General features: G+C 39.5%; 1 protein-coding gene across 6 annotated transcripts in view; it reads left to right on the top strand.

Moving 5' to 3' along the window:
- The window catches only part of UIMC1 (ubiquitin interaction motif containing 1), an 87,923-nt gene that overhangs the window by 33,037 nt on the left and 27,224 nt on the right, over window positions 1-27,662 (top strand). For 5 of the 6 annotated variants that reach the window (XR_004254644.1, XM_032209118.1, XM_032209119.1 and 2 more), the window contains exons 3-8: window positions 1,494-1,584; window positions 12,164-12,297; window positions 12,656-13,777; window positions 19,860-19,924; window positions 25,929-26,017; window positions 26,975-27,054. Coding sequence is in view for 5 of the 6 variants with exons in the window: in XM_032209118.1 (XP_032065009.1) it covers window positions 1,494-1,584; window positions 12,164-12,297; window positions 12,656-13,777; window positions 19,860-19,924; window positions 25,929-26,017; window positions 26,975-27,054 (1,581 nt within the window). In the remaining variant the exon portion in view is untranslated. The remainder of the gene's footprint in view (window positions 1-1,493; window positions 1,585-12,163; window positions 12,298-12,655; window positions 13,778-19,859; window positions 19,925-25,928; window positions 26,018-26,974; window positions 27,055-27,662) is intronic. The other variant, XM_032209120.1, reaches the window with a different exon arrangement.

Raw genomic sequence — 27,662 nt, 5'->3', positions numbered from 1 at the left:
TTTGCTTTCTCTACTGATATTTCTTTTCAAGCAGACTAAGGTGTGTTGCTTCACTTACGTAAATTTTCTTAAAGCAGTCTCAGTTATTTTATTGGTTGCAGTTCATTCTATGCTATTATCCTTCTCACCTTTTCTACTATCTACTCCTATTGCTATCTTACGATTATATTATTTTGTTGTTTGTATGTACACTCAGAGCTTTTGCACCGGAGACAAATTCCTTCTGTCCAATCACATTTTGCCAAATAAAGTATTCCATTCCATTCTGTGCAGGCTCATTTTTGAAGTGGACCATTTGATTTCATTTTAGCAATCTCCCCACGTTTCCTTCTTTGATCAGTTTTTATTTTCGGTTCCACCACAAAACCGCGATGCCCTTATCCGCGCCGACATAAGTGCGGAGGCAAATCTGCAGCGTCCGAAGCGCTAAGAAAAAAGCGACCCTACCGCCGCGACAACAGCGCGGCGACAGAAGGGCGTTCTACATGCTTCATTCTTTGCCTCCAAAGGTAGCCCTCCTCCTCCAGCTGACAGCGGCAGCGGGCACGGGGCAAAGCGGGCTGGCGTGCAGGAAGGCGCAGTGATGACATTGCGGCTTTAGCGACGCGATTTAATCTCCGCTATTTTGCGTAGCGCGGTTTTGTCGTGCCACATTTATTTTCGTCTTCCCATTATTAAAAAGTGTCCTGCATAGCTGCACTTATCTTGTTCACTGTCTTCTGGTCTTTCCTGGCATGGATATGGTCTACAATTGTGCCTCCATTGTTACGCACTGTAGAATTGAACTGCCGCCGACTACTCCTTATTATGCTGTTGGTTTTTTTAAAATATGCTTAGCTGACAATTTCAAGAGGTTCAAGAGGTTGATTGCCATTTTGAAGGATGTGACAGCACCACCACCCCTCCCCAGCTCAGAGGGAACCAAGTGGATTTAGTAGAGTAGACTCTGATACATAGCAGGGTGGCTTTTTTCACAACACAAATTGGGATTCTTTTTCTTCTGATTTTTTAAATCCTTTTCTTTGAGGAAATATCTTTGCTGGTTGAGACTTTCCTGCTGGATTAAGGAAGTATCCACCTATACTGTGCATGCTAGCTGCATGAGCTAATGCAATTTTTATATTCCCATCAAATTTTGAATTTTCCAGCAAAACAACTTCTCATTAAAATCTCATACAGTGGGTACTTGGCTTGGCAGTGACTGACGTGAAGTATATTGTCTTCCCTGACATGTGTTTGCTTGTTTGTCTGCATCTCTTATTGCTCATTATATTTATCATACAGCTCTTTTAATAGCTACAGAGTGTTCTTTTCTTTGTGTCAGAAATTTCTCACCAACGGACTCTGCATTTATGCCAGTTCTTTTCTTCTGTTCTTGTTCTCTTTCTCTGGCCTGGGAGATTTGGACAAAGGTTAGGCAGGGGGCGAGGAAGGGCAGCAAATAGGATGCGTCTCCTGTAGTTTATATGTTTACCATATTTTTTCTTCTGCAGCAAGAGTCCAAAGAGGAGCACGCTCTGCAGAGGAAAGGAACAAAACAGCAGCTGGATAGAGTGAAGTTCACCGCAAAAAGAAAAATTTCACGTAGGTGTCACATGTCTGGGGAAAAGGGGATATGAGAGAATGAAGAGTGCACACTTTAAAAAAAAGGAGCTTTACATATGTCAAACATCTATGTTTATGTTTAATGATTTAGCTTATATACATGTGTAAGTGAGGCTGCACCTGTGTTCTGGTATAATGTTGCTCCTACTCCCCAATGTATCTAAGGTGATCTCCCATCTTGTGTATTTGGGATCGGAAAGATGAAAGAATTATAAAGGTTGCTGGTGCTGTGCTATATGGAAACCCGGAATAAGAATGAAAAGTGATTATTATTACCTTCATGTATATTGTTTAAGCTACCTATTGCAAGATTTGGTGCCATTCCAACACATTACATTTTGATTCACACAATTACCAGCCAACATTTGCCTTCATTGGTAACTGGTTTTTGAGAATTGAAATCTATCTGGAATGTAACAATTTGAGGAAGGCTGGCTAAGCCCTATCTAAAGGCAGCGTTGTACTCATATTGGTAGCTTGCTTGGTAGCAAGCTCATTAGGTGAAGAATGCACACCCAGATCTATTCATTAATCAGTTTAATCCAAAAGCCTCCTTCGAGTTTGTATTAAGGAGCTACAGTTCTGAGGTAACCAGTGTCAACAGCAACTGGAAAACTAAGTTCTGTTGCTGCCACCAACTCTTCCTTTTAAATCACCCTTTGGGAAACCAGGAGAGGATTGAAGGAGAAGTCTTCACCCCACTCTGGGTCTGGCTAACGACAGAATGGGAAACCAAACTAAACTGTAGGTGTCTTTAGCTTGGCTAAGCTGATGTGGGTACTAGGAGGAAACTGATTAATTCCAGAATGTAAACAAAAATCAGTGTTGTTATAGATGCCAGAAGAAGATAAGGTTCCACAGACACAACACAGTTAAGAAGAGTTTAAAAAACACCAACCTAATACAATTCTAACTGTAGGGAAACAACTCCAGTTTCAACCTGGCCTGAAATTATTCCCTCATTTAAGAGGCCAGCTTTCTATAAATTTCTATAGAATTCTTTGTATAAACAAACAAAAAAACACCTTTTCATCCAGAACCCCCTTTTTTCCTTTATTGATTCTCAAGGGTCAAGTCAACTATGGGAAGTTAAGGCTGACTTGTTCTTTAAAAGGCCAGCTGCTTCCTGTTGCAAATTTGAAACCAATTCCTAATGGCTTCACAAATGTATCCATGGTTCAATAGGGAAATGGTAACTGTTGCCATTTGCTATTTAGTTTTACCTCCTTCTAGCCGTATAATCTTGGTAGACCCTAGTGATACAGCTTCTTAGGTAATTTACTTGAGAAACAAGTTATGGACTCATGAAGTTGGAAGGGATATAAGAACATGTCCAGGATTTGTGCACCCATTCATGATAGTAGGATTTCAGGGTGGTTGGGTATTTTTTTTAAAGTTTTTGAAAGGGTTATTTCTGATGAAAACTGTAGCAGAAAATAAAATAATTCACACAGCAAATTTTGGTTTAGTCTCCTCATGATAGCTTCATGGTTTTATTCTGATTCATAACATGAATTTAGGAGCACCTATCCTATACCCAACAGTATTTGCCCAGCCAATACAATCTGGTAGAAAGGCTCCTTTCATGTCTCTTTGCTCATAACACGAGTCCCCAACTTAGGGCTGTGTATTGTTATCAATCTGTGGCCTGCTAATAACTGGGTTGTTCAAGCGTCAGGTAACTGGGTTGTTCAAGCGTCAGGTGAGTGAGTGAAGCTTCATCTACGATGTGTGGGATCTAGGTTGCACATGAAACCATACCCCCTGCTCCGAGGAAAAATTGTTTTCCACAAAACCAGTCTCTGGTGCCAGAAAAGTTGGAAACCGCTGATCTATAGGGGGTCACAGAAACAGGCTGCCCCCATTGCTGAGCCGCTGAGTGACTCCTATTGTATGCTTTAGAAAGGCCCTTAGAACTTGGTAAATTTCAGCTGGCCTCAGGAGTGGGTTATTTTAATGTGTTCCCTCTGGAACCAGATTTTATCTTTTTGTACATTAAATGGTGTTCCAGGGTTTATGTTGATATATGGTGATGTGTTTATGTTTTTAACCTGATGTGGACATGTTGAAATATATGTTGCTCAGAATTCTTAGTGAATGAAATAAGCCCAATAAATAATACAATGTTTGTAACATATCTGATCTGAAACTATATGAGACGCATTTGTGAAAGCAGTGATTGTACTCCAAGCAAAAAATTCAAGTCAGTATGTGAGAAGTCTTCTCCGTAGATTACTTTAATAGAAAACAAGGCTATGTTCAGGAATCTAAAGTAGCGGAAAGCTTAGAGATCTCAGCCCTCTAAGGTAGGCCAAGTCACGAGCCAGACACTCTAGGGATCCCTGGAATGCCATTTGATTAAAGTAAAGGATAATAAGGAGAAAATCGGAAGCATTGCAACGAGACTGGTTGGAAAATCCAACCAGACAAACCATTGTCGGGGGATCTTCGGACCGGAACCGTCTTGAAGGGACAGGGAAGAAGGAGAGGTGTCTCGGACGACCAAGAGAACTGGCAAGTTCCTTGGGAGGTCAGAGAAAAGCTCTCCAAATTGACAACGGGGACTGCGGCCATATTCAAATGACTACTTTAAAGTTGGGGCAACCAGACTAAGCTTTTTGAGCAGGAGCAGTATCAGAACAGACTGTGGGGTCTGGGGAAGTGAGTCGACAACTCAAAGGTAAAAATAAAATTTAAATTTGGATCTAAAAAGAGTCCCAGAGGAGAAATATCGGCTATTTAGCAGTCAGGAAATCTCATGGAGGAAGAAGGATAAGTTAAAACTCTAAAAGCCTTAGAAGATTTCTGTTTTTATAATTGGATTTGAAGATACCAAAAACAACAAAAGAAAGAATCCAGGGGAAAATTCCTTTTTTCTTTTTCTTTCCTTTTTTGTGGATTAAGTGTTTTTTTGACAGCATTTGACAGCCAGCTGGTCAGAGTGTATTGTGGAGAGAGAGCCATCTACTGGTGAGAAGAGAATACTACAAGATCTAGTGGAAAAGTAAAGAAAGTACAAAAGGGAAAAAAGTACAGCTGCAGAATTTGACCTTGGCTACAGAAAAGATACTTTGAAGCTGTGAGAACTTTTAAGGAGTGTTTGTTTTTGGCAACATTGTTTTGGATTTGACTTTCCATAGCTGTGGAAGAAGAAAAAAAATCTTAATTTGGATTGGATTGAACTAAAACTGGAATTAGACCTTATAATTTGGAAATAAAAAAGGACTGTATGGACTTTAAGTTTTAATTAAATGTGATAATAGCAGACGAATTTAAAAAATTGTTAAATTAGTTAAGCTAACATTATGGAACTTTGGATGTATGATGAACTATTTGTTATGCTAAAAAATGCAGGTGAAACGTTAAATGGTAAGAAAAAAACAGAAATTCAGATGGAACACTCAGATCATGGAAAAGGAGAAATAAGGGGTAAAAGAGGGCTCAAATGAAGAACAAAAAGACAATATGGAAGAAAAAGGGACTGAAAATGAAAAACAGTTAGATGATTTCACTGGGATCTACAGTGGCACAAAAATAGTAGCCAAGGGGGAATGCCCCCCCCGAAACAATTAAACAGCAAAGAAGGGAATAGTGGGGAAAGGTTGGGGAAAGTCCCTGGGGAAAATTACAATAACAATAATATTAAAAGTGAGAAAAAGGATTCGGAAGAAAAGATACAGTAATTATAAAAATAAGAAAAAGAAAAAGAAGCTAGGAGAATGGGTAGAAAGAAGAGAATCAAAAGGAAATGTATGAGTATGAGTAGTTTATTTATATGCCGCCCTTTTCCCTGGGGGGACTCAGGGCGGCTCACAATTCGGAAGGAAGGGAGGACAAACAGATTAAACACATAAGACAGTACATCATTAAAAGCACAACATTCATACAATTCGGGTGGGTTGCGGTCTTTAACCCCAGGCCTGACGGGACAGCCAGGTTTTAAGGGCTATGCGGAAGGTCTGGAGGGTGGTGAGGGTACGAATCTCCACGGGATGATCGTTCCATAGGGTCGGAGCTGCCACCGAGAAGGCTCTCCTCCGCGTGGTTGCCAGTCGACATTGACCGGCAGATGGAACTCGGAGGAGGCCTAATCTATGGGATCTAATTGGTCGAGTGGAGGTAATTGGCAGTAGGCAGTCTCTCAAATGTGATTTTTAATAGACCAAGAGAAAATGGTTAGAGAAGGAAGAAGGGAAAGAAGGGCTATATTAGTAGATTAAAGTGAAATGTTTTAATATTGTTAATGATATGTAGTTAACTAATATATAAGGGTATTATATTAACCTTATTAATGGTGCATAATTAAGTTAAATGCTTATTATGTAAAAGCTGAATTTGAGGATGTATGCTACTTATAGTAAAATGGACCAACAGATGAAATATGAAATGATAATTTGGTTTAACTTTGAAGGGGCAATTAATGATACTGTTTATGTATTAAGAAAAAAATAACTTTAAGATGAAAAATGTGGAAAGAGAATAATATGGCTGAAATTGGAAATAGAATTATGATGGAAAATGAATTATGTATATGAGATTATGTTAAAGGAAAAAACTCGGACAACACTTTGTTTATAAAAGATCTTAAAATTTGTAATAAAAAAATAAAAACCTTGCTTTAAAAAATAAAGGATAATGACAGAATCTTAAGAGCTTGTCCAAGTTGTTCCCTGCTCTCTTATGCTATCAAAATCAGGATGGGGTTATTCATAGTTTCTTGCTTATGCTTACTTCAACTTCTACACTATGTAAGCACTTCTCTGCTCTCAACCAGCTCATAACATTTCTGAAAATGTAACAGTTGGCTCCTGCAAGCCAGCTCCAGCACATCACTGTCCAGCACACCACTAAAGTAGTTTTATAAATAGCAATAGAAGTTTAAAGAATAGCAACAGTAACAGAATGTCTTAAGTCTGAATGTGCCTCCTTCCTCCCTCACTTTATCTTCATGTGAATTTGGGAAGGGCTTGTCTGAGATATTTACTCAAATTACTGTAGGTTTTTTTTTGGAATGAACTTATGCTTCCCCTCTTTGATTGTTGCCTTGGTAACAATTCTGTCCACGGTCCATCAAGGCTATTTTTTGTGCCCTCTATATCTAGCTCCTAACTAGATGCTTAGTCCAAACGTCTGTACAGTATGGCCTCAGCCACCCCCTAACAGTGCTGGCCTAAGCAAAAGTATTTGTATTTCCCAGTCTCTTCACTGCTTCGGATGCAGGTCTCATCCACTATATTAGAGCAGTCAATTAGCAATAATTAATTAGACACATCCATTTACATGTCTGCTCTTTTATTTATTAGAACTATAATTAGCCTTTTAGTGTTTATTTTTAGGCAAATTAAGGTTCATTTCTTTGAAATAAAAATGCTGTCTATGTTTTAAAGGGTTGCTTGAGTTAGATGACAAATTGGTCTCTTAGAAAAAAGGCTGATATGCAGAGGATGGGGGTTGCTTGGCCTTTTCCTTGGGGATTTAGGTTGAGCTTACTCAAGCAATTAGCAAGTGTGGGGGTGTACTTTACACACTTAGCTATATGTGTATGTGTGTATAAATACGTGTCTCTGTGTATGTGTATGTGTGGATGGTGCAAAGGATTATCTCTCAATAGGCCCAGTCCACATCCCTCCTTGAGTTGACATTTTATTATTAATTACACGGCATATCAGGTCTGGTTTAGCTGTACATATGGAGAAGTATTTATTTATTTGTATATTTTAATTGCAATAATTTATATGCTGCTTCCTCATATAGCTCTAGACAGTTCACAATAAAATCAGGCAAAACCCATCACAACATCACATTATAAACAGCATAATCTCAACAACAAAAGCCTAAAATGTTCTTCAAGTGTTCAAAACATTTCTGCACTTTGTTGCAATTCCTGATAAATAATACATTCTGCTTTGAAAGCATATTGGAAAAGAGTGGTTTCAAAAAGACAATGGGAAAGGTCTGTCCTCACTCTTTCCATATTGTGGCAGCAGCCACAAAGAAGGACAGTTTCCTGGCTTCCTTCCACATAAGATTGCAGCCTGCTTTCTTGGAATTCAGGGTTCCATGACTCGAGTAGGGCAAGCATCTGCAGCTAATAGTTCTATTGACTATGAGCCATCAGGTTGTTCTTGATTCTTAGTGACTGCATAGATAACTTTTAACCAGAACAATCTGTACTTAACTTATCACTTCAGGTCTTTCATGGTGCACCTTCTGCCATTGTATCTGAATTGTTGCTGGCTCTCTTTCCTCCCAGTAGGCTGTATCAAATTGTTCAACTTTCCATTTCCAAATATTAGGGGTGCTCAAAAGTTGTGACACGCCTTGGGAATTGTAAAGATATTTTGGTTACTTTAATATAATTTAGATGTGCTTTGTAAGCAGCTACATAAATATAACTTTTTAACATTTTGTTTGTTTCATCTCTCAGCATTAAAGCCTTCTTCAGAGAACTAGGGCTTTGCATAATGTGTCCAAGGTAGGATAATTTGAGTGTTGTGGTTTGCGTCTTGAGGGAGAATCCTGAATTGATTTGTTCAGTGAGCCATTAGTTTGCTTTCTTGGCTTTTCCACAGCATTCTCAGATGGCTCCTCTAATACCAAAATGCAAAAGCATTCATGCTCATTAACTTTTTTGAAAATTTTCAAAATTGGGGATTTTTTTTCTTTTTCTTTTTACTTGGGAGGAACTCTTTCTTGGCATTAATTTTATGGCAAACTGATTGTAAGAGTGAATAATACAGGGTTTGGTGGCATTGAGGAGCAAGTTGTCAGTAATAAGACATATTTTATGAAGAAATAGTTCTTATTAAGAGGTGAAATTAAAAAAAGCTAAACTTGTTTGAATAATTTTCAGGCTTCAGTTCTTTAAAAACGCTCTTAACTTTTTCTCTCTCCACCCTGTTCTCCATATTTTCTTGGAGAAATTGATTTGTTGTTCATGTGAGGCTGAATTTGATGATGCTTAAGCTTTTTCTCAGTAGATTTAGTATACAGCAAGCCAAACATTGATTCAGCGAAACTATGTTATAGTTGGACTTGACTGTTCATTTGTACATGCATATATTTTCTACTTGCAGAGTATTGGCCCATTCTTACCTGCCCAAACATCCCAACAGTGTTTGTTTTTCAAAGCTCAGCTTCTATTTTTGTGTCTCGAGTTTTAAAGGTGTCTGTTTACCCACACCTCAAAGAAACGTAACAAAATACTTAGAATTTCTAATCATAATTAATTATGACCAATATAATCAACATCAAGCATATACAAATTGCAGAAAGGGCTTAGAAGTGATCTGAATAATGTATGACTGTCAGAGATACATAGTATGGCTTCCATAGAGCAGACACCCTGTTTGATTCTTTTATTCTTCTGCATGCTATATATTTCATAAGGGACAAATACATATTCTTTTTCAGTACATCTATGAATGTGGAATAGTACAAACCTATGCTGTGTGTTGTTTTTTTAATTAGTGTTCCATGTTCTTTGCTGTAAAATGAAAAGAGATCTTCTAAGAGTAGGAATAATCTTATTAACTATGTTTTTATAGCAAATGTGTGTGAAGCAATTAGATTTCATTTGGTAAAGCAATTCATGTTATACAGGTTGATGTTATCTGCTTCCAAGTGAAGAATGGAATCCAGTGAAGCAATTCAAGTAGGTTCAGATCACTTTGGACTGTCCTGCAGGTGAAGGATCCTGTTACCCTTCACCTCCCGCACTAGCTGAAGTGTTTCTAGGCTCTGTGTCTGTCTCTATGATTATCCACAGTTTATATTGAACTCAAGACATTCAGCACACTTGAACCACTTTGTCTTGAAACACTGGCTTCGGCCGAGGGCATCTAAGCCTTCCTTCTCTAGTACATATTTGTGGTAGTCTTTCAACATTTGCCAGGTAGCAAGAACTTTGACCAGCTTGTGAAGATACGGCTGCTCTCAGCCTTCCTGTAGAACAGATTGTATGAGAGAAGGTAGAGATACAATCACAATCATCTTAAATTACTGTTTTTAGTCATGGCAGTTTTTAGGTGCATAGACTTCAAAGGCAGGCAGCATGGCCACTGATGAAAATTTGTGGAATTGACTCATACCCGGAAGTTGCTAAATCTGGAAGTATTGTTTTAAAGCCTTCTGCTAGTTGTACCAGGTCCATGGTCAAATCAACTGAACAAAAAGCTTAGCTGTATAATATATTCTCAGTTGCGATACAAAAGTGCTGGGCAAATGGAATGAAGGATAAGAACTTTGTGCCTCCCATTGGTAAAACTGTAGCAATGGAGCAGTTGCTGTAGCTTTGCAAAGCACTATAATTTCAGTATCTTTACCCCTACTTTACTTACATTGCTAACAAATTTAAACCAACTATTTCCATTTAATACAGAAGTGGGTAACCTTTTTTTCAGTCAAAGACTACATGTCTTTGGAAATGATGGGAGAGTAGAATGGACGTGAGTGATAGATGGGGCAGATCCAAAAGTGGGAGAGTCACTAATTATCTTGCTATTTTCAGACAAGCATTCTCCCTCCCTCCCTCTCTCTTTTGAAACTTGGCTTACACTATAAATAGTGGTTTGATGGCAATACACTGCTCCTGTGTGATGTAGCGGTGTGCCCTGTCAACACGTATTTCAATCCATGCAGCAGCATGAAAGTCAGTTCAGAATTAAACTTCGTCTTATCTCAGTTGTATCTTCATCAGATTTTGAGAAGTCCATGTTTTGTTTTTATGTTTCTTTCACAGCCAAACTGGCTTGCTGTCATTCTTTTGTAACTGAGAGAGAAATGGGGTTCAGTAATCTACCTGTCAGCTCTTATTCCTCTGGAGTTATTTCTTATGTGAACTGAACATATGTCAGAATGCTCTTGAAGACACAAAATTGTATTATGTTGTTTTGGTGCCCAGAGACTTTTCACTGGAATGTTTCCTTATCTTACTGCAAGTTGATGTGTTTGTTCAAGATACTGCTTTCTTTGTTTTGCACTCCTGAATACGATATTTTGATGCTTTTGTTTGCCTTAGAATTGTTGTGTGGGAAAACTTACAACAGACTATAATTATAGGAAAGTGTTTTACAGTATTCTTCAGATTCTCAGAGATTCTGAAACTCAGGGTAGAATCGTTGGAGTTATCATTTTGGTTTTGGCATCAATATTTTTTGTCAAGTGAAAATGGTGGATCAGAAATAACAGTGAATAGATGTTTTATGAAGCAATTTCGGAATTTTATTTTTGTTCTTGTCAAAGCAACATATGCTTTCTAATATGTTCTGGAAAATCTTGCTTAGAGTTAGGAAGTAGATAGTAGCACCATAGCTTTCTGTGAAATCATGCTAAAAGTTACTTGGCTTTTTGCAGTTTTTCTAAGTAGAACATTTTTATGAATAGAATATTCTCCAAGATATTCTTATAATAATAGTATTATATATTATATATATATATAATGGTCTAGAATTATACTATTATATACATATAATATATAATGTATATATTTAAAGTCACAACCCCTGGTATGTCCAAATATGGGAGGAAGGTCACACTTCCACTCTCTGTCTTCGGCTCGTCACAAGAGACCATCCAGACATTTATTTATTTATCAGCATAAATATAACAATATATAATGTATTATATATATGTTAAGTAATCATCTAGAACAGGGGTGTCAAATTCTGTTTCATTGAGGGCCGCATCAAGGTTGTGTGACCTTGGGGTTGGGGCTGGTGTGGACATGACCAGGGTGGGCATGGCCAGCTTGAGGCATGAGTGCTCTGCCAGTGAAAACGGACTGCCGATCTCGATTTTTGGCTGGGACGGCTTCCTGCAACCCTGCCAGTTAAAACGGAGCTCAGAAGGGCCGCATGCAGCCCTCGTGAGCTCCGTTTTCACTGGCAGAGGCACCACAGGCCAGTCCTTTGCTGTTTCCAGGGCAGCCCCATGGGCCAGATCTAAGCATCCTTTGGGCCGGATCTGGCCTACGGACCTTGAGTTTATCACCCCTGGTCTACAACTAAGGAGAAATTTCCTCACAGAACAATTAATTAGTGGAAAGACTTGCCTCCAGAAGTTGTCAGTGTTCCAAGATTGGAGGTTTTTAAGAAGACATGGAACAACCATTTGTCTGAAATGGTATAGGGGTTTCGTGCCTGAGCAGTGGTTTGGACTTGAAGTTCTCCAAAGTTCCTTCCCATTCTGTTAATCTGTTAGATATTTTAAAGCATTCTTTTGTGTTCAAAATCTACCACTTTCCTATGTTCTCTGATTTATATATTAGATGTAAAAGTACAAAATAGAGCTGCTGTATGATTATGTGATAAAATATTTCATTATAATGAATGTATCTAAAAAGTCAAAGTTGTGATTGCTGTGGGAACTTTAACTAACTGCCTGACCTCAGCTCAATTATTTAATATTTTTCAGAATATATTATGCTTTGTTTCCTATTTAATGGTTCTTATGTAATTTAGTGTGGGTTTTCCCTTTCTGAAGCTGAAAGTCTTCAGGCTCCTTCAGGTATAAGAATTAAGGGTCCATGATTTAATCATGATTTATAATTTTATTTTAGTCTACTCAGAGATGTCAGAAGATGAACAATTTGCCTTGGCTTTAAAAATGAGTGAGCAAGAAGCCAGACAGTTAAATTCCCAAGAGGAGGAAGAGGAAGAACTTCTGAGAAAAGCCATTGCTGAGAGCCTTAGTGTAAGTAGAAGAAATGTTCTCCTTTTACTCTTTTTTTTGCCCTGTAGGTTTCAGAATTGGCTTTTCTCCAAGGCTGGCTTATGAAACTTCACTTGGAATCCTCGTCTTAGACAAAGCATCTGACAAGAGAGCAAATATAACAAATATATTTGTTAAGCTTTACTGTGCTAATGGACTTATTGATGCATAATATCTAATTTCACCGTTGGCTATCACCGAGCAGATTAATGTGGAAGTATCATTTATGTTTTTTTTACTGTGTAGAACAGCAGTCAATTTGATTTAATAATTAGAAGAATACATATATACATACGTGCAAATCATTTTCATTTTATGTGTGTTCTTGTTCCTCCTGCAGAGCTGCCAGGCTTCTGCAGCTGCTCCTGTGCCTCTCCTTTCCCAGGCATCAGGGTCTCCAGTGCAAAGCCACCCATCTGAACCAGAGGGTTCTCAGCTCCTTGCAGTTTCGCCGCCTTGCTCTAAGTCTCCTTGCTCCGACTGCAGCTCCCTCTTTCCAAGTGACAAAATTGATGAGAACACAGAGACATGTGTCACCAAGAGTCCTCTGGTAGTACTGACGAGGTTAAGCCAAGACATAGTTGAAAGCTCACTAATTTCTAGCATAATTGTAACTCCAGGGAAGAGCCAGACTTTTGCAATGTCAGGCACTTCCTCACCAGCTGGGAACTGCTCCAGTGATACATCACATAGTTCAGAAGAACTACCTGCTGTCCTAAGTCCCACCTTTCCCCAAAGACCTCGGCGGTCTTGGCAACTGGAACCCCGGAGACTCTTTATGGGAAAATGCAGCCTTCCAACACCAACAAGCAAAGAAATTGAACATTCCCAAAATTACTTAAAAGGAAACCTTCATGTTGACTGCCCGGGGGTCCTACAGAAGGAAGCCCAGCAGCAGAGTACTTTTGATCATGACACAAGTCCTTCTGAGTTCAGAGATCAGGCTGAGCATGGCAAAAATACACTGCTTTCTGCTGAGCTTACAGAAAGGACTGGTCTACCAGAAAGTGCACCAGCAATTTGCACTCTTCCTCGGACTGATGAGAAATGCCAACATGAAGAACCGGATGTGGTGCACTATTATTGGGGTGTTCCATTCTGCCCCAAAGGAATAGATCCTAACAAATATACTCAAGTCATCATGTGCCAGCTTGAGGTTTATCAGAAAAGCCTGAAACAGGCTCAGCGGCAGCTCCTGCAGAAGAAGCCATTTGGAGAACCAATTGTTCCTAATTCATGTTCCCTGAGACAAAGACTACTTGCAAAAGACAAGGAAACATCAAGACAAAGAGAAGATACTGATGATCAAGAAGGGGAAGACATGGATGAGAAAAAGGAACCCGATAATGTTCCCTGGCTCCTTTCCCAAGTAAACGGAGAGTCTTACAAACATCCAGCAGGGGATGTAGCAGAGGGAGGAGACTCTGAGTGTGGAGATGAACCAGCAAGCAGCTCTCTTCAGGTAAGTTTGCCCTACCTGGATAATTATGAATCAACAAAAAAAGAACAGAGTGGCCAAGCATTTTGCTGCCATGCGCATTCTTAGATCAAAATAGCAGGAAATTATGCTATTGATTTTCAGCAGTTAAGGTAAGGTTGGAGGGAATTCTAGGGGACACAAACAATTGTATGGGGCTTTGAATTGCCAGTTACTGTACTGAGTGTTATCTAATGATGCTTCAGGGATTCTGAAGTCATTAGGGTCCTCTGAAAACCTGCTTTTAATAACACAGATCGTCCTCCACTGATGATCACAATTGAGCCAAAAAATGTTTATCGCTAAGCAAGACAATTTTTTTGGAGTTTTGCCCCATTTTATGAGCCTTTTTGCCAGAGTTGTTAAGCAAATCACCACCATTGTTAAGTGAATCATGCAGTCATTCAGCAAATCTGGCTTTTCCCGTTGACTTTGTTTGTTGGAAGCTGGCTAGGAAGATTAGTTGTACCAGGACAGTATAACTGTCATAATTACACACCAGTTGTCAAGCACCCTAATTTTGTTCATGTGATCATGGGGATGCTGCAGTGGACATAAGTGTGAAAATCGATGATACATCGCTTTTTCGGTGCTGTTTTTAGTTTCAAATGGTCACTAGAGGAATGGTTGTAAGTCGAGGACTATCTGTGTACTGATTTAGTTTACAATGTAAATAAAACTATATTCACCAATGTATAGCACTGTATTCCTTGTTGATCAAGGGGTATTGCTAAAATAATGGCTAGATTATGTTGCATATATAAGAATCAACAGGATGTGAAATCCCGTATGGTCTTATATTCGGACAGTTGTGGTGGAAAATGGTTTGCTCTCCGCTGTGAACTTTTGCTACTCTGAACTGAAATTTTAATTTATATTATTGAATTTGTTTTATTGCTTTGTCTCCTCTGGAGTTATTACATTTCCCAAACCTATCAATCTTTCATGCTTCCTGTGTGTTTCTGCTTTGCGTTTTTGAGCAGTGGATTCTTCTTTTCATTCATCGTGTTACATACAAGATTAAAAAAAAATGAGACACATCCAGGAAAACTTCATAATCTCTAGTTGTTGAAGTTTATGCAGTGAGGCCAGAAAATCCTGGGCTTCGTTTGCTGAAAGTGATTTAAATATTTATGGAGTGGCCGCTAGGTGTCAGGTTTTCTTTCTTCAGGGGCAAGAGGCAGCTTTCGGTCACCACTGTGTCTTAAACCCGCTGCTAGTCAGGTGAAATATTTATTGCTGTTGTATTTTAAGTTTGTGTCAGCCTTTTTCAACCCTCATTTTTCATAATGACTTCGCTGCTAGATCATTGTATAACTTTATCTTCTTCTGACTGAACCTGAACCTTATTGTTACTATTTTCAAGTATATTTGATTGTTTACCCTGGTGATGGAAAGATGTTTTGTGATATTTATATTCTAACTTATAATATTGAACACTCTGAGGAAAATTTGTCATGTCTGCATATTCTTTTACAAGTAGAAGAGCAGTACAGGTTGTGCTTTAAGTCTCAGAGACTTGGATCCAAAGTAGTTATATTTAAACAACCTTAAAGGTGACCTAAAAGAGAAACACTTGGCTTTGTGCCCAATTTCTTCACTCATTTATGATAAGCTGGCAATGACCAATGGTTTAAGGTCAAACCTTCTCTGTTCTCTTGTTGGAACTTCTGACCATATTTAATTTGGAATGTATTTTGGCAAATGAAATGCACGGAAAGCCACCATCACTGCTGAATTCTTGAGCTTTTTATGCAGCTCAAGTTGGGGAATAATGGTCTTGACATTTAAAATTGCTTTAGGACCCCAAGAGACAAATGGCATAATTGGGGAAACTTGAAAATACAATTAGAATGCAAAAAGCTTAAGTCCTCACTTGTAAATAGACATAAAAGGACTTTATAATAGTAGAACAGAGAAGTAAAAGCGGGATGGCAGCCAAGTCTCACAATATGCTTCGTGACAGGTAATTTTTAACATTGCTTTTCTTTCTTCCACATGAAATAGAACATGGAGGCAGTGGGCAGATAATTCAAAGGCTACTTTCCATGTTTTAAGCTTCATTTGAGCATCGTATTTTTCTTTGTCGTAATTACCTACCAGCATACTTTGTCACAGTTTCAGTGCCCTTTGTGTTGACAGTAGTGGAAGCACTAATGTATTTAAAGTGCCAACATGTCTCCTTAGTTGTTCAGTCCAAGCAGATGCTATCAGCCAGCTGCTTGGTTGAGTCACTTGTTGCTATTACAAGATAGCTGAATAAGTTGTAAATGTAAAATCTGCAAGGTGCTTTTTCCGGATGGTTTGCATTTGTGGCGGGTCTTTTTAACTATGCAACTTGCATTTGCTCACTTGCAAAACGGTTAATGAAAGCAACAGCTACAGTTTGTTCAGGTCTTCCCTAGTGATTGCTCACTGTGATACACGAAATGCTGTTAAAATGGTTAAAGTGCTTGAGTGACTCTTTTAAGCTCCATATGTTCTTCAGGAAGAAGCAGATACTTCTGTTGACACAGGTGAACATTTTTCTTATTTGTTGTCCAGACTTAGAGTGAAACAAGATGTTGTAGCAGATGCGGATTTCTGCTGAAAATAGCATTCCTATGAAACTGTTGTGAGTACTCCAACCATGCTAATTCCCCCATCTCTCCTCCATTTTATGAGCAGCTGCTTGGGATTTAATAAATCAATCAGAATAGAGCTGGTAAAGACCTTGGAGGGTCTTCTAGTCCAACCCCCTGCTATACCATTTCAGACAAGGGACTGTCCAATCTCTTCTTAAAAAACCTTCAGTGATGAAGCACCACAACTTCTGATGATAACTGTTCCACTGGGTAATTGTGGAAGGAAGTTTCTCCTTAATCCCAGATTGCTTCTCTCCTCGATTAGTTTCCATCCATTGTTTCTTATACTGCCCTCTGGTGCTTTGGAAAACAAGTTGACCCTCTTTTCCTCTTTGTGGCAGCCTGTCAAATACTAGAATATGTCTCCCCTGCTCCTTCTTTTTTCTAGATAGCCAAACCTAAATCCTGTAACTGTTCTTCATACATTTTAGTCTCCAGACCTTTAATCATCTGGATTGAGGACAATTATTTCAGAGAGAGGGGGGGTGGTTTGGTAGGGGGGTAAGAGGTTTCAAATCTATCTACTTTAACATTATGAATTATTATGTCTGTTTCTTGCTAAGGAAGCAAGTCAGTTTCTTAGTTTATTTTCTGGGATTGTTTTGAACAAACATTAACCTTTCTGAATCTGAATAAGCAGTTTCCTTTTAAAAAGAGAACTGAGAAAAATACATTTGGGGGTTGTCATTTGTATTGTATTTTAGACATCTGCTCTACAGTTTTAAGACTATAAGAGGAGGTTCTTTGCAAAGGGCAATGGAAAAGCCAGTTTGATATAGAGGCCTCCGGGTAGAAGCCAAAAGACTGTGAGTTCTAGTCCCATCATAGGCATGCAGTAAACTGGGTGACTTGTGGCCAATCATTTTCTCTTCCAGCCCTAGGAAGGAGGAAAGGCAAAATTATTTTCCAAAAGGTTTCAAATATGTTACCTGATGGCACATACACATTGGAAAAGTATATTTGTTGGGTCTGCTCATGGTCCTAGTGTAGTGATGGCGAACCTTTTTTGGCTCCCGTGCCAAAACGGGGGGAGCGAAGCGCAGGGGGATAGTGCATGGGTGTGCCATATTCATAATGCTATGTTTGTGACACACATGTGCATGCATGTGCAACCAGCAACCCCCGCCTCAAAAGAAGGCCGAAGTCAGCTGGCCAGTATTTGCATACACGCTGGCCAGCTGACAGGGCAGCGCCTCACATGCCCTAACAAATGGCTCCGCGTGCCACCTGTGGCATGCGTGCCATAGGGTCACCATCACGGTCCAAGGGCCATTTGCCTTTCCCCCTTAAGTAGTGTTTTCAGGTTTTTCTCATAGTATTGACTCTGCTCTTGAAAGATAATAGGAAACAGATGAGGTTTGAGGTGTGAGGTTTATTGGATTTATATGCCGCCCTTCTCCCAAGGACTCAGGGTGGTGTACAACCTAAAAGAAAACACATAGTACAAACATTAAAAGGGACATGAAATAAAGTATCTGAAAAACCCCAATTGATATTTACAATAACATTTTAAAAATTAAATTAAAATTAACAACCAAATTAATCCTATGTTTTATTCTATTCAGGACAGGCCAGCTTGCTGGAAAAGCCAACTTTTTAGGGTGCGTCGGAAGGACTGGAGGTCGGGGATTATGCGAAGCTCAGGGGGCAGCTCATTCCAGAGGGAAGGCGCTCCCACAGAGAAGGCTCTCCCCCTGGGGGTCGCTAGCCGACACTGTCTGGCCGACGGCACCCTGAGGAAGCCAACTTTGTGGGATCACACTGGATGTTGTGAGGCTACTGGTGGCAGTAGGTGGTCTCACAGGTACCCTGGGCCTAAGCCATGGAGCGCTTTAAAGGTCATAATTAGTACCTTGAATCGCACCCGGAAGACAGATTGTGTATAGCATCTGTCCTCACTTACAGTTAGGGCCATTCTTCCCCAAAAATGGATAACTCACAGTATGTTTGCAAAGGTTGATTAAAAAAATATAGTGCATAGGAAGAAGAAAGAAAGGAAAATGTAAGTGGGGGTGGGAGTGTGGAGGTTGGAAAAAGAGAAAGGAAAAACATAGTCACAAATTTAGCAGAATCAGGTTAAAGGTTTGTCAGAATTAAGGTGTGTGACAGTTGTCAAACTAGAGATTCTAGCTTTCTATTCTCAGATTTTTTTCTTATTCTTTTAAACCCCAAAGCTTTGTGTGTAGAAAAACACAGATAAGTAAATATTTAGCACCTGGCCCTGGAAGAATTCTCAAATCCAGAAAGCCACTTCATTTAAAATTTGTATAGTAAAACATATTTACATTTCAGAATATGCATTTAGTACAATTAATGTCTCACTAATGTCTGTAGATATGAAATGATAATCCATTTGTCAACTTTATGTCCAACTGATTAATTCTGATGTGGACTTCATTTATCAGGGTATATTTACTCACAAAACATTTTGCAAGATTGTATTTCTGTTTTAGAAAATAATGTGATGCATTGAGTATCTGAAATATATTAATATTCTTCAGATTGGTTCTTTTTCAGAGTTAGCTTTTATAACACCCTTGCTTCTGAATTTAACTTTTGAGTTTAGGTATCATCAGAACAAGCTTTTATTCTGATTATTCATTTTATGTGAACTTGTCCAATAGAGCATGCCTTCTTTGCTACAATTCTTGGCTTGTATTTCTTTCTGTTTTTGTCCTAGCAGACCTTCTTCACGAGAGATTAGTTATGGGAAATTAGTTTCCCATAGTAGTTTCTTCTAGCTTTTTTGAGTACTCTGTAGCGATTTGATTTAAAGGGGACCTCTTTAAATACACCCCTAGGGGAATAAGAATGTATGGACCTCCTGCCATAATTCCCAGGAAAAGAGCCAGCTTCTTTAAGGAGTTGCAAGCAAGTATTGGATGACCCTTTCCTTTTGGAATCTGCTCTCACTTTTATGATTTTGAAATCAGGTGATCTTTGGGTCTCTTTAGATTTGTAATACAGGTAGTCCTCAATTTACGATCTCAATTGAGCCCCAGGTTTCTGTTGCTAAGCAAGATATTTGTTTAGTGAATTTTGCCCTGTTTTACAACGTTTCTTGCCACAGTTGTTAAGTGAATCACTGCAGTTGTTAAGTTAGAAACATGGTTGTTAAGTGAATCTGTCTTTTCCATTTAATTGTTTGTCAGAAGGTCACAAAAGATAAACACACGACCCTGCAGCCATCATCAGTATGAGTCAGTTATGAGCCAGTTGCCAAGCATCTGAATTTTGATCATGTGACCATGGAGAGGCTGCAAGGGTTATAAGTGTGAAAAATGATCGTCCATTACTTTTTTCTGTTCTAACTTCAAACTGTCACAAACTGTCACAGTTGTTCTGTTCAGTTGTTCCGTTGTTCTAAGTCAAGGACTACCCGTAATGTAGTTGATACCATAATGTATAGTCAAATAATAATTACAGTTTCTTCTTCTTCTTAGGCTTCACAAGTGCTGTTTGCAGACGATATGCCTGAAGAAAGGGAGCCTGTACAGATTACACAAAGGTAAGGAGATATATTTCATCACTGTTGATTCTGTAAGAGACAAATTATCTTGGTTCATGGCTTCTGAGGAAGCTGTAGCCCAGAAATTCTGTCTTGTACCTGCAAGTATTTCAGAGTGCAGACTATATTAAGTATTAGGTTAAAGATGATGTAGTTGTACACAGGGATATCATTTTTCTTTGCATGGTGATGAAATATGATAGACAATTTCTTGTCCTGTTGTCTGAAAATTGTATACAGGTAGTCCTCGACTTCAAACCGATCATTTAGTGACCATTCGGAGCTATTGCACTTTAAAAAGTGACTTATGACTGGTCCTTGCACTTGCAAGTCTCAGAGTGTCCCAACAGTCACATGATCATGATTTGGGGGCTTAGTCTTGTGTTTATGATTGCAGTATTATGTGATCACCATTTGCGACCTTCCCGGAAAATCCAATAAGCATAGTCAATTGGGGGGGGGGTGTTTAGTCAGATACACTTAATAGTCATGTGATTTGCTTAATGACTGTGACAGAAAAGGTTGCAAAATCGGGCTCCGCCACATAATGAGCTTATTATGTAGTGATAGAAATTCTGGTCCCAATTGTAGTGCTAAGTTGACAACTACTTTTTTACATTATTCTTACAGGTAGCCTTCAACTTACAATCACTATTGTGATCGTATTTTACAGCCTCTATTGATTCATCTTTAAACGGTGCAGTCATTAAGTGAATCACTGTAGTTATAAGCGAGACATTGATTGTGACTTGCGACCTGCCGTGCCAGCTTTTCCATTGATTTTGCTTGTCTGAAGCCATCTGGGAAGGTTGCAACTGACGATCACATGACCCCAGGATGCTATGACTGTCATAAGTGTGTGACGGGTACCAGGTGTCTGACTCTACATCATGTGACCTGTGATGGTCATAAGTGCGAGGGCTTTAAGTAGCTTTTTTCAGTGCTGTTGAACTTAAAACAGTCACTAAATGAATGGTTATTAAGCAAAACTACCCATATTGCACGTATGATCCAGCAGAAAAGAATCGCCATCAGAAATGTGCCCCATTCTTTAAAATATAAAGGAAGAAGTATCCATTGCAACAAAGATTTTTCATAAGTACAGCTCCTGGCCAAAAAATGTGATGATTTAATTTGATATAGGTGCTCATAGCAATACGCTTTCAGGAATAGCGACAGCAATACATTCAGAGTCCATGTGTTGGCATGGTGATTGTGTGTGTGTGTGTGCGCACACAGGTGCATGAATTGAAATGGAAAGAATAGAAGAAGAATCTAAGAAAATCCATCCTAATAGTGACAATATTTGTTTCCTTGAGACAACATCGTTTTTGGAAGTCAAATTAAAGTACGAGCGAGTGACGCATATAATTTGGGAGCTTCAAACTCAGTTTCCTTCAGAAAATTAAACAGAAGGATTGGGAGCTGTTTCCTTTTTACATTTGGGTGACTGCTACATAGCTTCTTTAGCAGGAGTAGCAAAATGACCATTTCTAGGATATATTCTTGAAAGTCTACTTCTTTGAAACTTCTTAAAGCAAGAATGAAACGTGCAAGCTAGAACAGTTTTCCACCGAGATCAGAAAATGAAGGCCATTTGAAGAGATGGCACAGGTCAAGGAACTTTTCATGAAATCAATTCCCAGGAAAGTCCCAATATTTGTGCTCGATCAGACGCTTGCTGGGAAAAGTCACTTAATTCTCAGGTTAGTTTTCCCAGGTCTTATAATTAAGTGGCCTTGGCATGAAGCCACCAGTTTTTCACTGCCTGATATCCTGTTTTCATTGATCTAACAACATTTTGGCTGAATGCAGTATGAGGGAGCAGAGTAACTGATGTGATAACTTCCCACCTTGCAGCAAGGTGGGAATAATATGTACAGAGTTGCACAAGGAATTTGTTGGTTTGTCTTTTATAGTAATGCTTTTGGGAGTGAGGTATTCAAGGATGGGTCAGTTTCGTTGTCATCATTACTGTCAGGAGGGACTGAAAGGGGAAGAGCAAAGGAGGGAAAAACTTTTGTTTGTCCATTGTGCCATTATTTGGGAAGTATTCATTAGCTTGCATTTAATTGGAACAACCCTAATTCTGGGGTGGCATTTATCTAAATTACAAATGGTCATAATGCAAAGCCATCAGTCTCTTAAGGCTTGTTCTGTTTTCCCAGAGTTTGAGTAAAGGATTAGTATCCTGCACATTTTTCAAGCCACAGCAGGGATGATGCAGTACAGTTTGTTTGCTAATCTGAGGTCCTGGGAACTTCATAATGCAGTCAGTGGCTGCCCTCATCAGACTTCTGGGATCAAGTCTGACCATTCCATGCTGTGACATCTAATTTCATCAGAAAGTTCATCTGCTGATAATGAGACCCAGGTATCTAGTGGAACTTCGAATATTTAGCTGACTTATCTTTAAACATCCTTGCCAACCTTGCCGGCGCAAAATGCCATCTATAAAACATACAAATTTTCTTTATATGCAGTTGACATTGTTAATTTATAGTTCCTGTCCCACAATTTTTGCCATTTACCTAATTCTATTGTGTAGCCAAAGTTTTTTGCCCATGCTATCATTGTCTCCTTCACTTGTTCATCTTCCAATTTGGTGAAAATGTAGCTATACATTTTCTTTATCAATCTTTCTTCTGACACTATTAATATCTTACTTAATTTTGTTAATTCTTTATAGAAACCATATAATTTAACATCTTTCTCATATTTAGAATGTATCTATATTTGTGAGCACCATGACATATCGATCCCTTGATAACTCAATTCTTGTTTAATTTTGAGCTCCCACTTTTCATTCAGAATATCTTTATATCTAACAATGTTTCCCATGTTAATAATGTTTGGGTGAATCAGTGCTTGCATTGTTGAAAGCTAAACTGGTATCCTCAAGTAGTGTTGCTCTCTGATTTTCTCCCATACTAACAGTAGTGTGTTTCTAATGTAATGTCTTTGAAAGTAACCATGTATTTTACTTTTCCCATACCACAAGAAAGCATGCCAACCCAATTGCAAATCATGTCCCTCCAAAGTCAGTAGTCTTGTATGCCTCAATACAATCCATTCTTTCATCCATGTTAATACTGTGGCCTGATAATTCAATTCCCAATTTGGTAATCCAAAGCCTCCTCTATTTCTTGAATCCTGCAGCATTTTAAAACTAATTCTTGCTTTTTTTTCTCTTGCCAGATATATTTTAATATTATTTTGAGTTCCCCATAGCATTTTTCCCCACTTTTATTGGAATTGTTTGAAATAAGTATAATAATCTCAGCAATATATTTATTCTCTTCATTAATGTTTTTTCTGTTTATCTGCCAGATTTTTCACTAAAATCTTCGTTTTCTCTTTATTTATTTTCAATCCTGCCACTTCGCCATATTCTTCTTTTTTTTAATTAATTTAATCATGTTTTTGTGGATCTTGCAGAATAAAAATTATCTGCAAATGCCTGTAATTTATACTTTTCCTTTTTTATTTCCATATTTTTTATCTCTGTATCTTGTCTAATATTTCTTTTTAATACTTCCAGTGTCAATATAAATAGGAGGGGAGACAAGGGACGTACCTTTTTTGATGCTAACCTTCTCAGTCATATCTCCATTTACATCACATTTGCAGTTTGCTTATAAAATATGACCTTAATCATACTAATAAATCTCTCCCCAGTTGTGGTCCCCAGCTCTTCTAATTGTGCTACCATAAATTGCTAGTTCACATTGTCAAATGCTTTTTTGGCATCTAGGAAAATCAACGCCATTTGCTTCTCTGAGTGTGTGTCCGTGTATTCAGTGTATTTAAAAATATTTTCATATTGTCTTTAATTTGTCTCTTAGGTAAAAATCCATTTTGATCTGAATATATAAAAATATTGGACAAAAAAACATACATGGCTGGAAAAGATGATAAAACAGCACACTGATTTAAAACCAGAAATATATTTAGCTTTACCAAAATACATTAGATTGAGAGTTAAATAAATGATTGTAAGTTTTGTTACCGTGTTTCCCCGAAAATAAGACAGGGTCTTATTTTCTTTTGACCCCCCAAATTTTGCTTGGGCCTTATTATCAGGAGGGAGGCTTATTGGTTTAGGGTTGCCGGGTGGCTGCTCTCTTGCGAGCGGGCGCCCAAAGAGCCAGGCACAGCCTCAGGGGCAAAAGGCTGTGTTGTGCTGTTGCAGCAGCGCAACAAAGCCACCATGAGGTGACCACGCTCATGAGCAGCCATCCAGCAACGCCCCTTTCCAACCGGGCAGAGCGCCACTCACTGACCCAGTAATATCCCAAAAGCGCTAAGCCACGTGGTGCTCTACCCGGCTGGAAAGAGAGGTTGCTCAAACACTTGTTCTGCCTCCAGCTCGCCTGCCTCACCATGCTCAACTCTTCCTGCAGGGCTGGGCCAGGGTGCCACGGCCCTGCTGCCACTACCACTACCATGCTTCGGGCATAACCGGCTTCCAAACTCCGGAGATCCGCTGCCGAGTCTTCCAGCAGCGACCACTCTGGGACTACTACGCTCTATGGTTGTGGGCTTGCTGCAAGAAGACTCTCTCTACCAGAGTCTCCCAACAGCCAACCCACAACCATAGAGCGCAGTCTCAGAGCGGCCGCTGCCAGAAGACTCGGCAGCGGATCTCCGGAGTTTGGAAGCCGGTTATGCTCGGAGCATGGTGGCAGTGGGGGGTGGCAGCGGGGCAGTGGTGCCCTAGCCCAGCTCTGCAGGGAGAGTTGGGCATGGTGAGGCAAGGAGGCACACGAGCTGGAGGCAGAACAAGTTCTCGTGCAACCTCTTTCCAGTCGGGCAGAGCGCCACACGGCTTAGCGCCTTTGGGATATTACTGGGTGGGTGAGTGCTGCTCTGCCCGGCTGGAAGTGGGCATTTCTGGGCGGCTGCTCATGAGAGCTGCCCCGCAACCCCCCGCTCCATCCGGGCACAGCGCCACCCACCAACCTAGTGGTATCTCAAAGGCATCAAGCAATGTGAGCGCCTTTGCCTCCTCCTCCCGGCTCCTGCAGCTTTGCGCCTTCAGGATATCGCTAGGTTGGTGAGTGGTGCTGTGCCTGGCTGGAGGGGGGGTTGTCCAGGGGGCTTATTATTGGGGGAGGGCGTATATTTTTGCCCACAGGAAAAATATGGCATGGTCTTATTATCAGGACATGTCGTAATTTTGGGGAAACAGAGTACCAGGAAATACTTGATGTAGCAAGCAATGCATGAGGACTTCAAATTGATTAGCCCATTTTATAAATGTTCTAGCAAACTGTTTAGCACGAGGCCTTTTGATATAAATCTTGATGGTTTACATGGAGCTTGGATCTATAACAACTGGTTTAAAATAGTTTTATTAATAGTGATGTTAAATGATTATCATTATTAATTATTTTATTTAAAGAGTGAGAGAAGTCACATGATTTTCCATTAGTGTTCTTATTTATCATAAATTGGCTGTGGCATCTCTGACTTTGCTGGAAAGTGGAAATGAGAGCAATCAGGCAAAGTTGAATGTAGCATAGGGAAAGAAATGCCCTTTTCATGTTGACAAGACTTTGCTATACAGAAACTTTGAATTGTGTCAGATTCCTGCCTTCTGAATGTAGTGATGATACAGAAAAAAACTGATCAGTAAAATATGGATTTAAGCGTTCATTGTCAAAAGGATCCCTACTCTGCTTTAAGGAGTTACTCACTAAGCTTATGGCTGTTTTGCTATCTGGCATATTCCTGCTATCTGGCATATTCCTGTGACCAGGACTAGAAAGCACCAAAGAAGCATTTGCAGATCTCAATAAACAGCCTTCCTTTTGCAAATAGCTTCTACAACATGGTTGGGAGGAAAATGTTTGCTTTTTTAAAAAAAGATTCTTCCTCCTCACCCTGCCCCTTGCATTCTCTCCTGCTACCCTCTTTGAATAAGCAGAGCTTACAGAATTCCATCTGCCTTTCGCCAGAATGCTTTGTGACTTTGATTTATTATGTGTTTGTGTTTTGGCAGCATTTGCGCCTTGACTCCTTTGGACAATACGAAGAACCCAGACATTGCCACAGAGGATCATGCTGAGGAGGAAATCACCGTGTGCCCTGGTATGACCTCTGTGACAGTTCATTTGCAATTTTGAGTCAGAAAAGTTATGTTCTTTCCTTTCAGGCAGGCCCATATTGTTTATTATTATCTGGGACTTCAGGGCATTATTGTTCCCCCCCCCCAATAAGCCCTTTGCTTCCATGGTATATTGCCTGCAGATGCCTCTTGCCCCATTATTTTCCTTTTTCTATTGTTTGCTTGGCACCAAACTGAGGATGAAATAAGTACGTCTTGCTAAGCTGCTTTGTTTTGAATAAGTACTATTTCGATAAGTGTTTATAGTGACCTTTTTTTTTCTTAGTTAAGTATAACAGAACAAGTTCTCTTGATCCTGCCTTTCAGAGAGTGAATGACATACTTGTTCCTCCCAGGTCTGAATGAATAACTTGATTCAGTGAAATGGTTCAAGGTTAAACTGTTTTCTTCCCAAGCCAATCTAATTCTGACATTATTTTCTTAAGGCAAGCTTTTATTCAATTGTATATTTGACACAGGATTAGGTTTAATTCTGAGGTTTCCTACAGATGATCAGATAAGGTTTTTATTGAGGGAAACATAGATAGGATACAAAGAAAATTACCAGCTACGTAGTGCTGAGGGGCTTTATTCTGGCAAAATACTGTTCACCAGTTTGCACCAACAGTGTACAGTTTATATGCCCTACTGTTCCCTGTTTCTCATTTAGCCATAGAGCGGCACTAGTTTTATCTACACATAGCTGCACTATGGCTTTAAACTTCTACTTCAGCTGTGTTGTTGCACATTGTCTGCTAACATTTGTGACAAGTCTAAAAAATGTTTAGAAACTGTGAAGACACTGTAAAGCAAATGGGATACGTTTTATCAGCTAGTGTGGAGTGTGCTGAGGGTGGGGGGAGAGGGGGTTGGAGGGGGCTTACAGAGACTAGGAAGGGGGTGGGCTGCTGCTGCTGCTAACATGGAAATTTCTGTTGCAGAAACCCAGCAGAGTCCATCACAAGCTGTTGAGTCTGAGAGTGGAGAAATCCATTCATCCAGCAAAAATGTCTTTCTGCAGGTAAGCAAAGTCCCTAGGGAATAATAGCCAGTAAAGCATCTGGAATGCAGAGTCTCATTTCTTACCCATTTTCCAAAATGAGCTGCTTTGCAAACTAGGCAGCTTGCTAAAAAATCTTGTCCAGAAATGTGCGCTCTCTTCTTGGGCCTCCTGGTGTTTTCTTCCTTTTTATCATCAATTTCTCCTCCGTGGTTATGACACTTCTTGTTAGCTAAGGGTTTTCTGTTGACTTTCTCACATTCGTCATTTTGGGTGCAACACTTATCGCTGTGGTGCTTTTGTGAGCTGTATTATGCTAAAATATGCCAGAGGACACCACTGGATGCTCCCATGGAAGGGGAACCAGTTGCTCCCGGCTCATGTTTCTAACTGAACAAAGGGGTTACAAGCATGAGAGCAAAATTGATTTCACAGTGAGATTAAACTCTCACTGTTGCTTATGGAAACGGAGTGGGCAGAATGTGTGGTGTCAATGCTGGCTTGAATGGTGCTGTCGAATTTTGGATTGATTGCAATGTTCGTATTAGTGCTTTCATTTAACAAGCTTAGGTGTTTCTCTAAATTAACCCAGAGAAAATCTTCTCTTGCTTGTATCATTATCACTAGAT

This window comes from Thamnophis elegans, chromosome 2, assembly GCF_009769535.1.
Source record: "Thamnophis elegans isolate rThaEle1 chromosome 2, rThaEle1.pri, whole genome shotgun sequence".
In the NCBI taxonomy this organism is placed as follows: Eukaryota; Metazoa; Chordata; class Lepidosauria; order Squamata; family Colubridae; genus Thamnophis; species Thamnophis elegans.
Note: the sequence above shows the minus strand (reverse complement) of the source record. Positions and strands in the feature narration are given on the sequence as shown.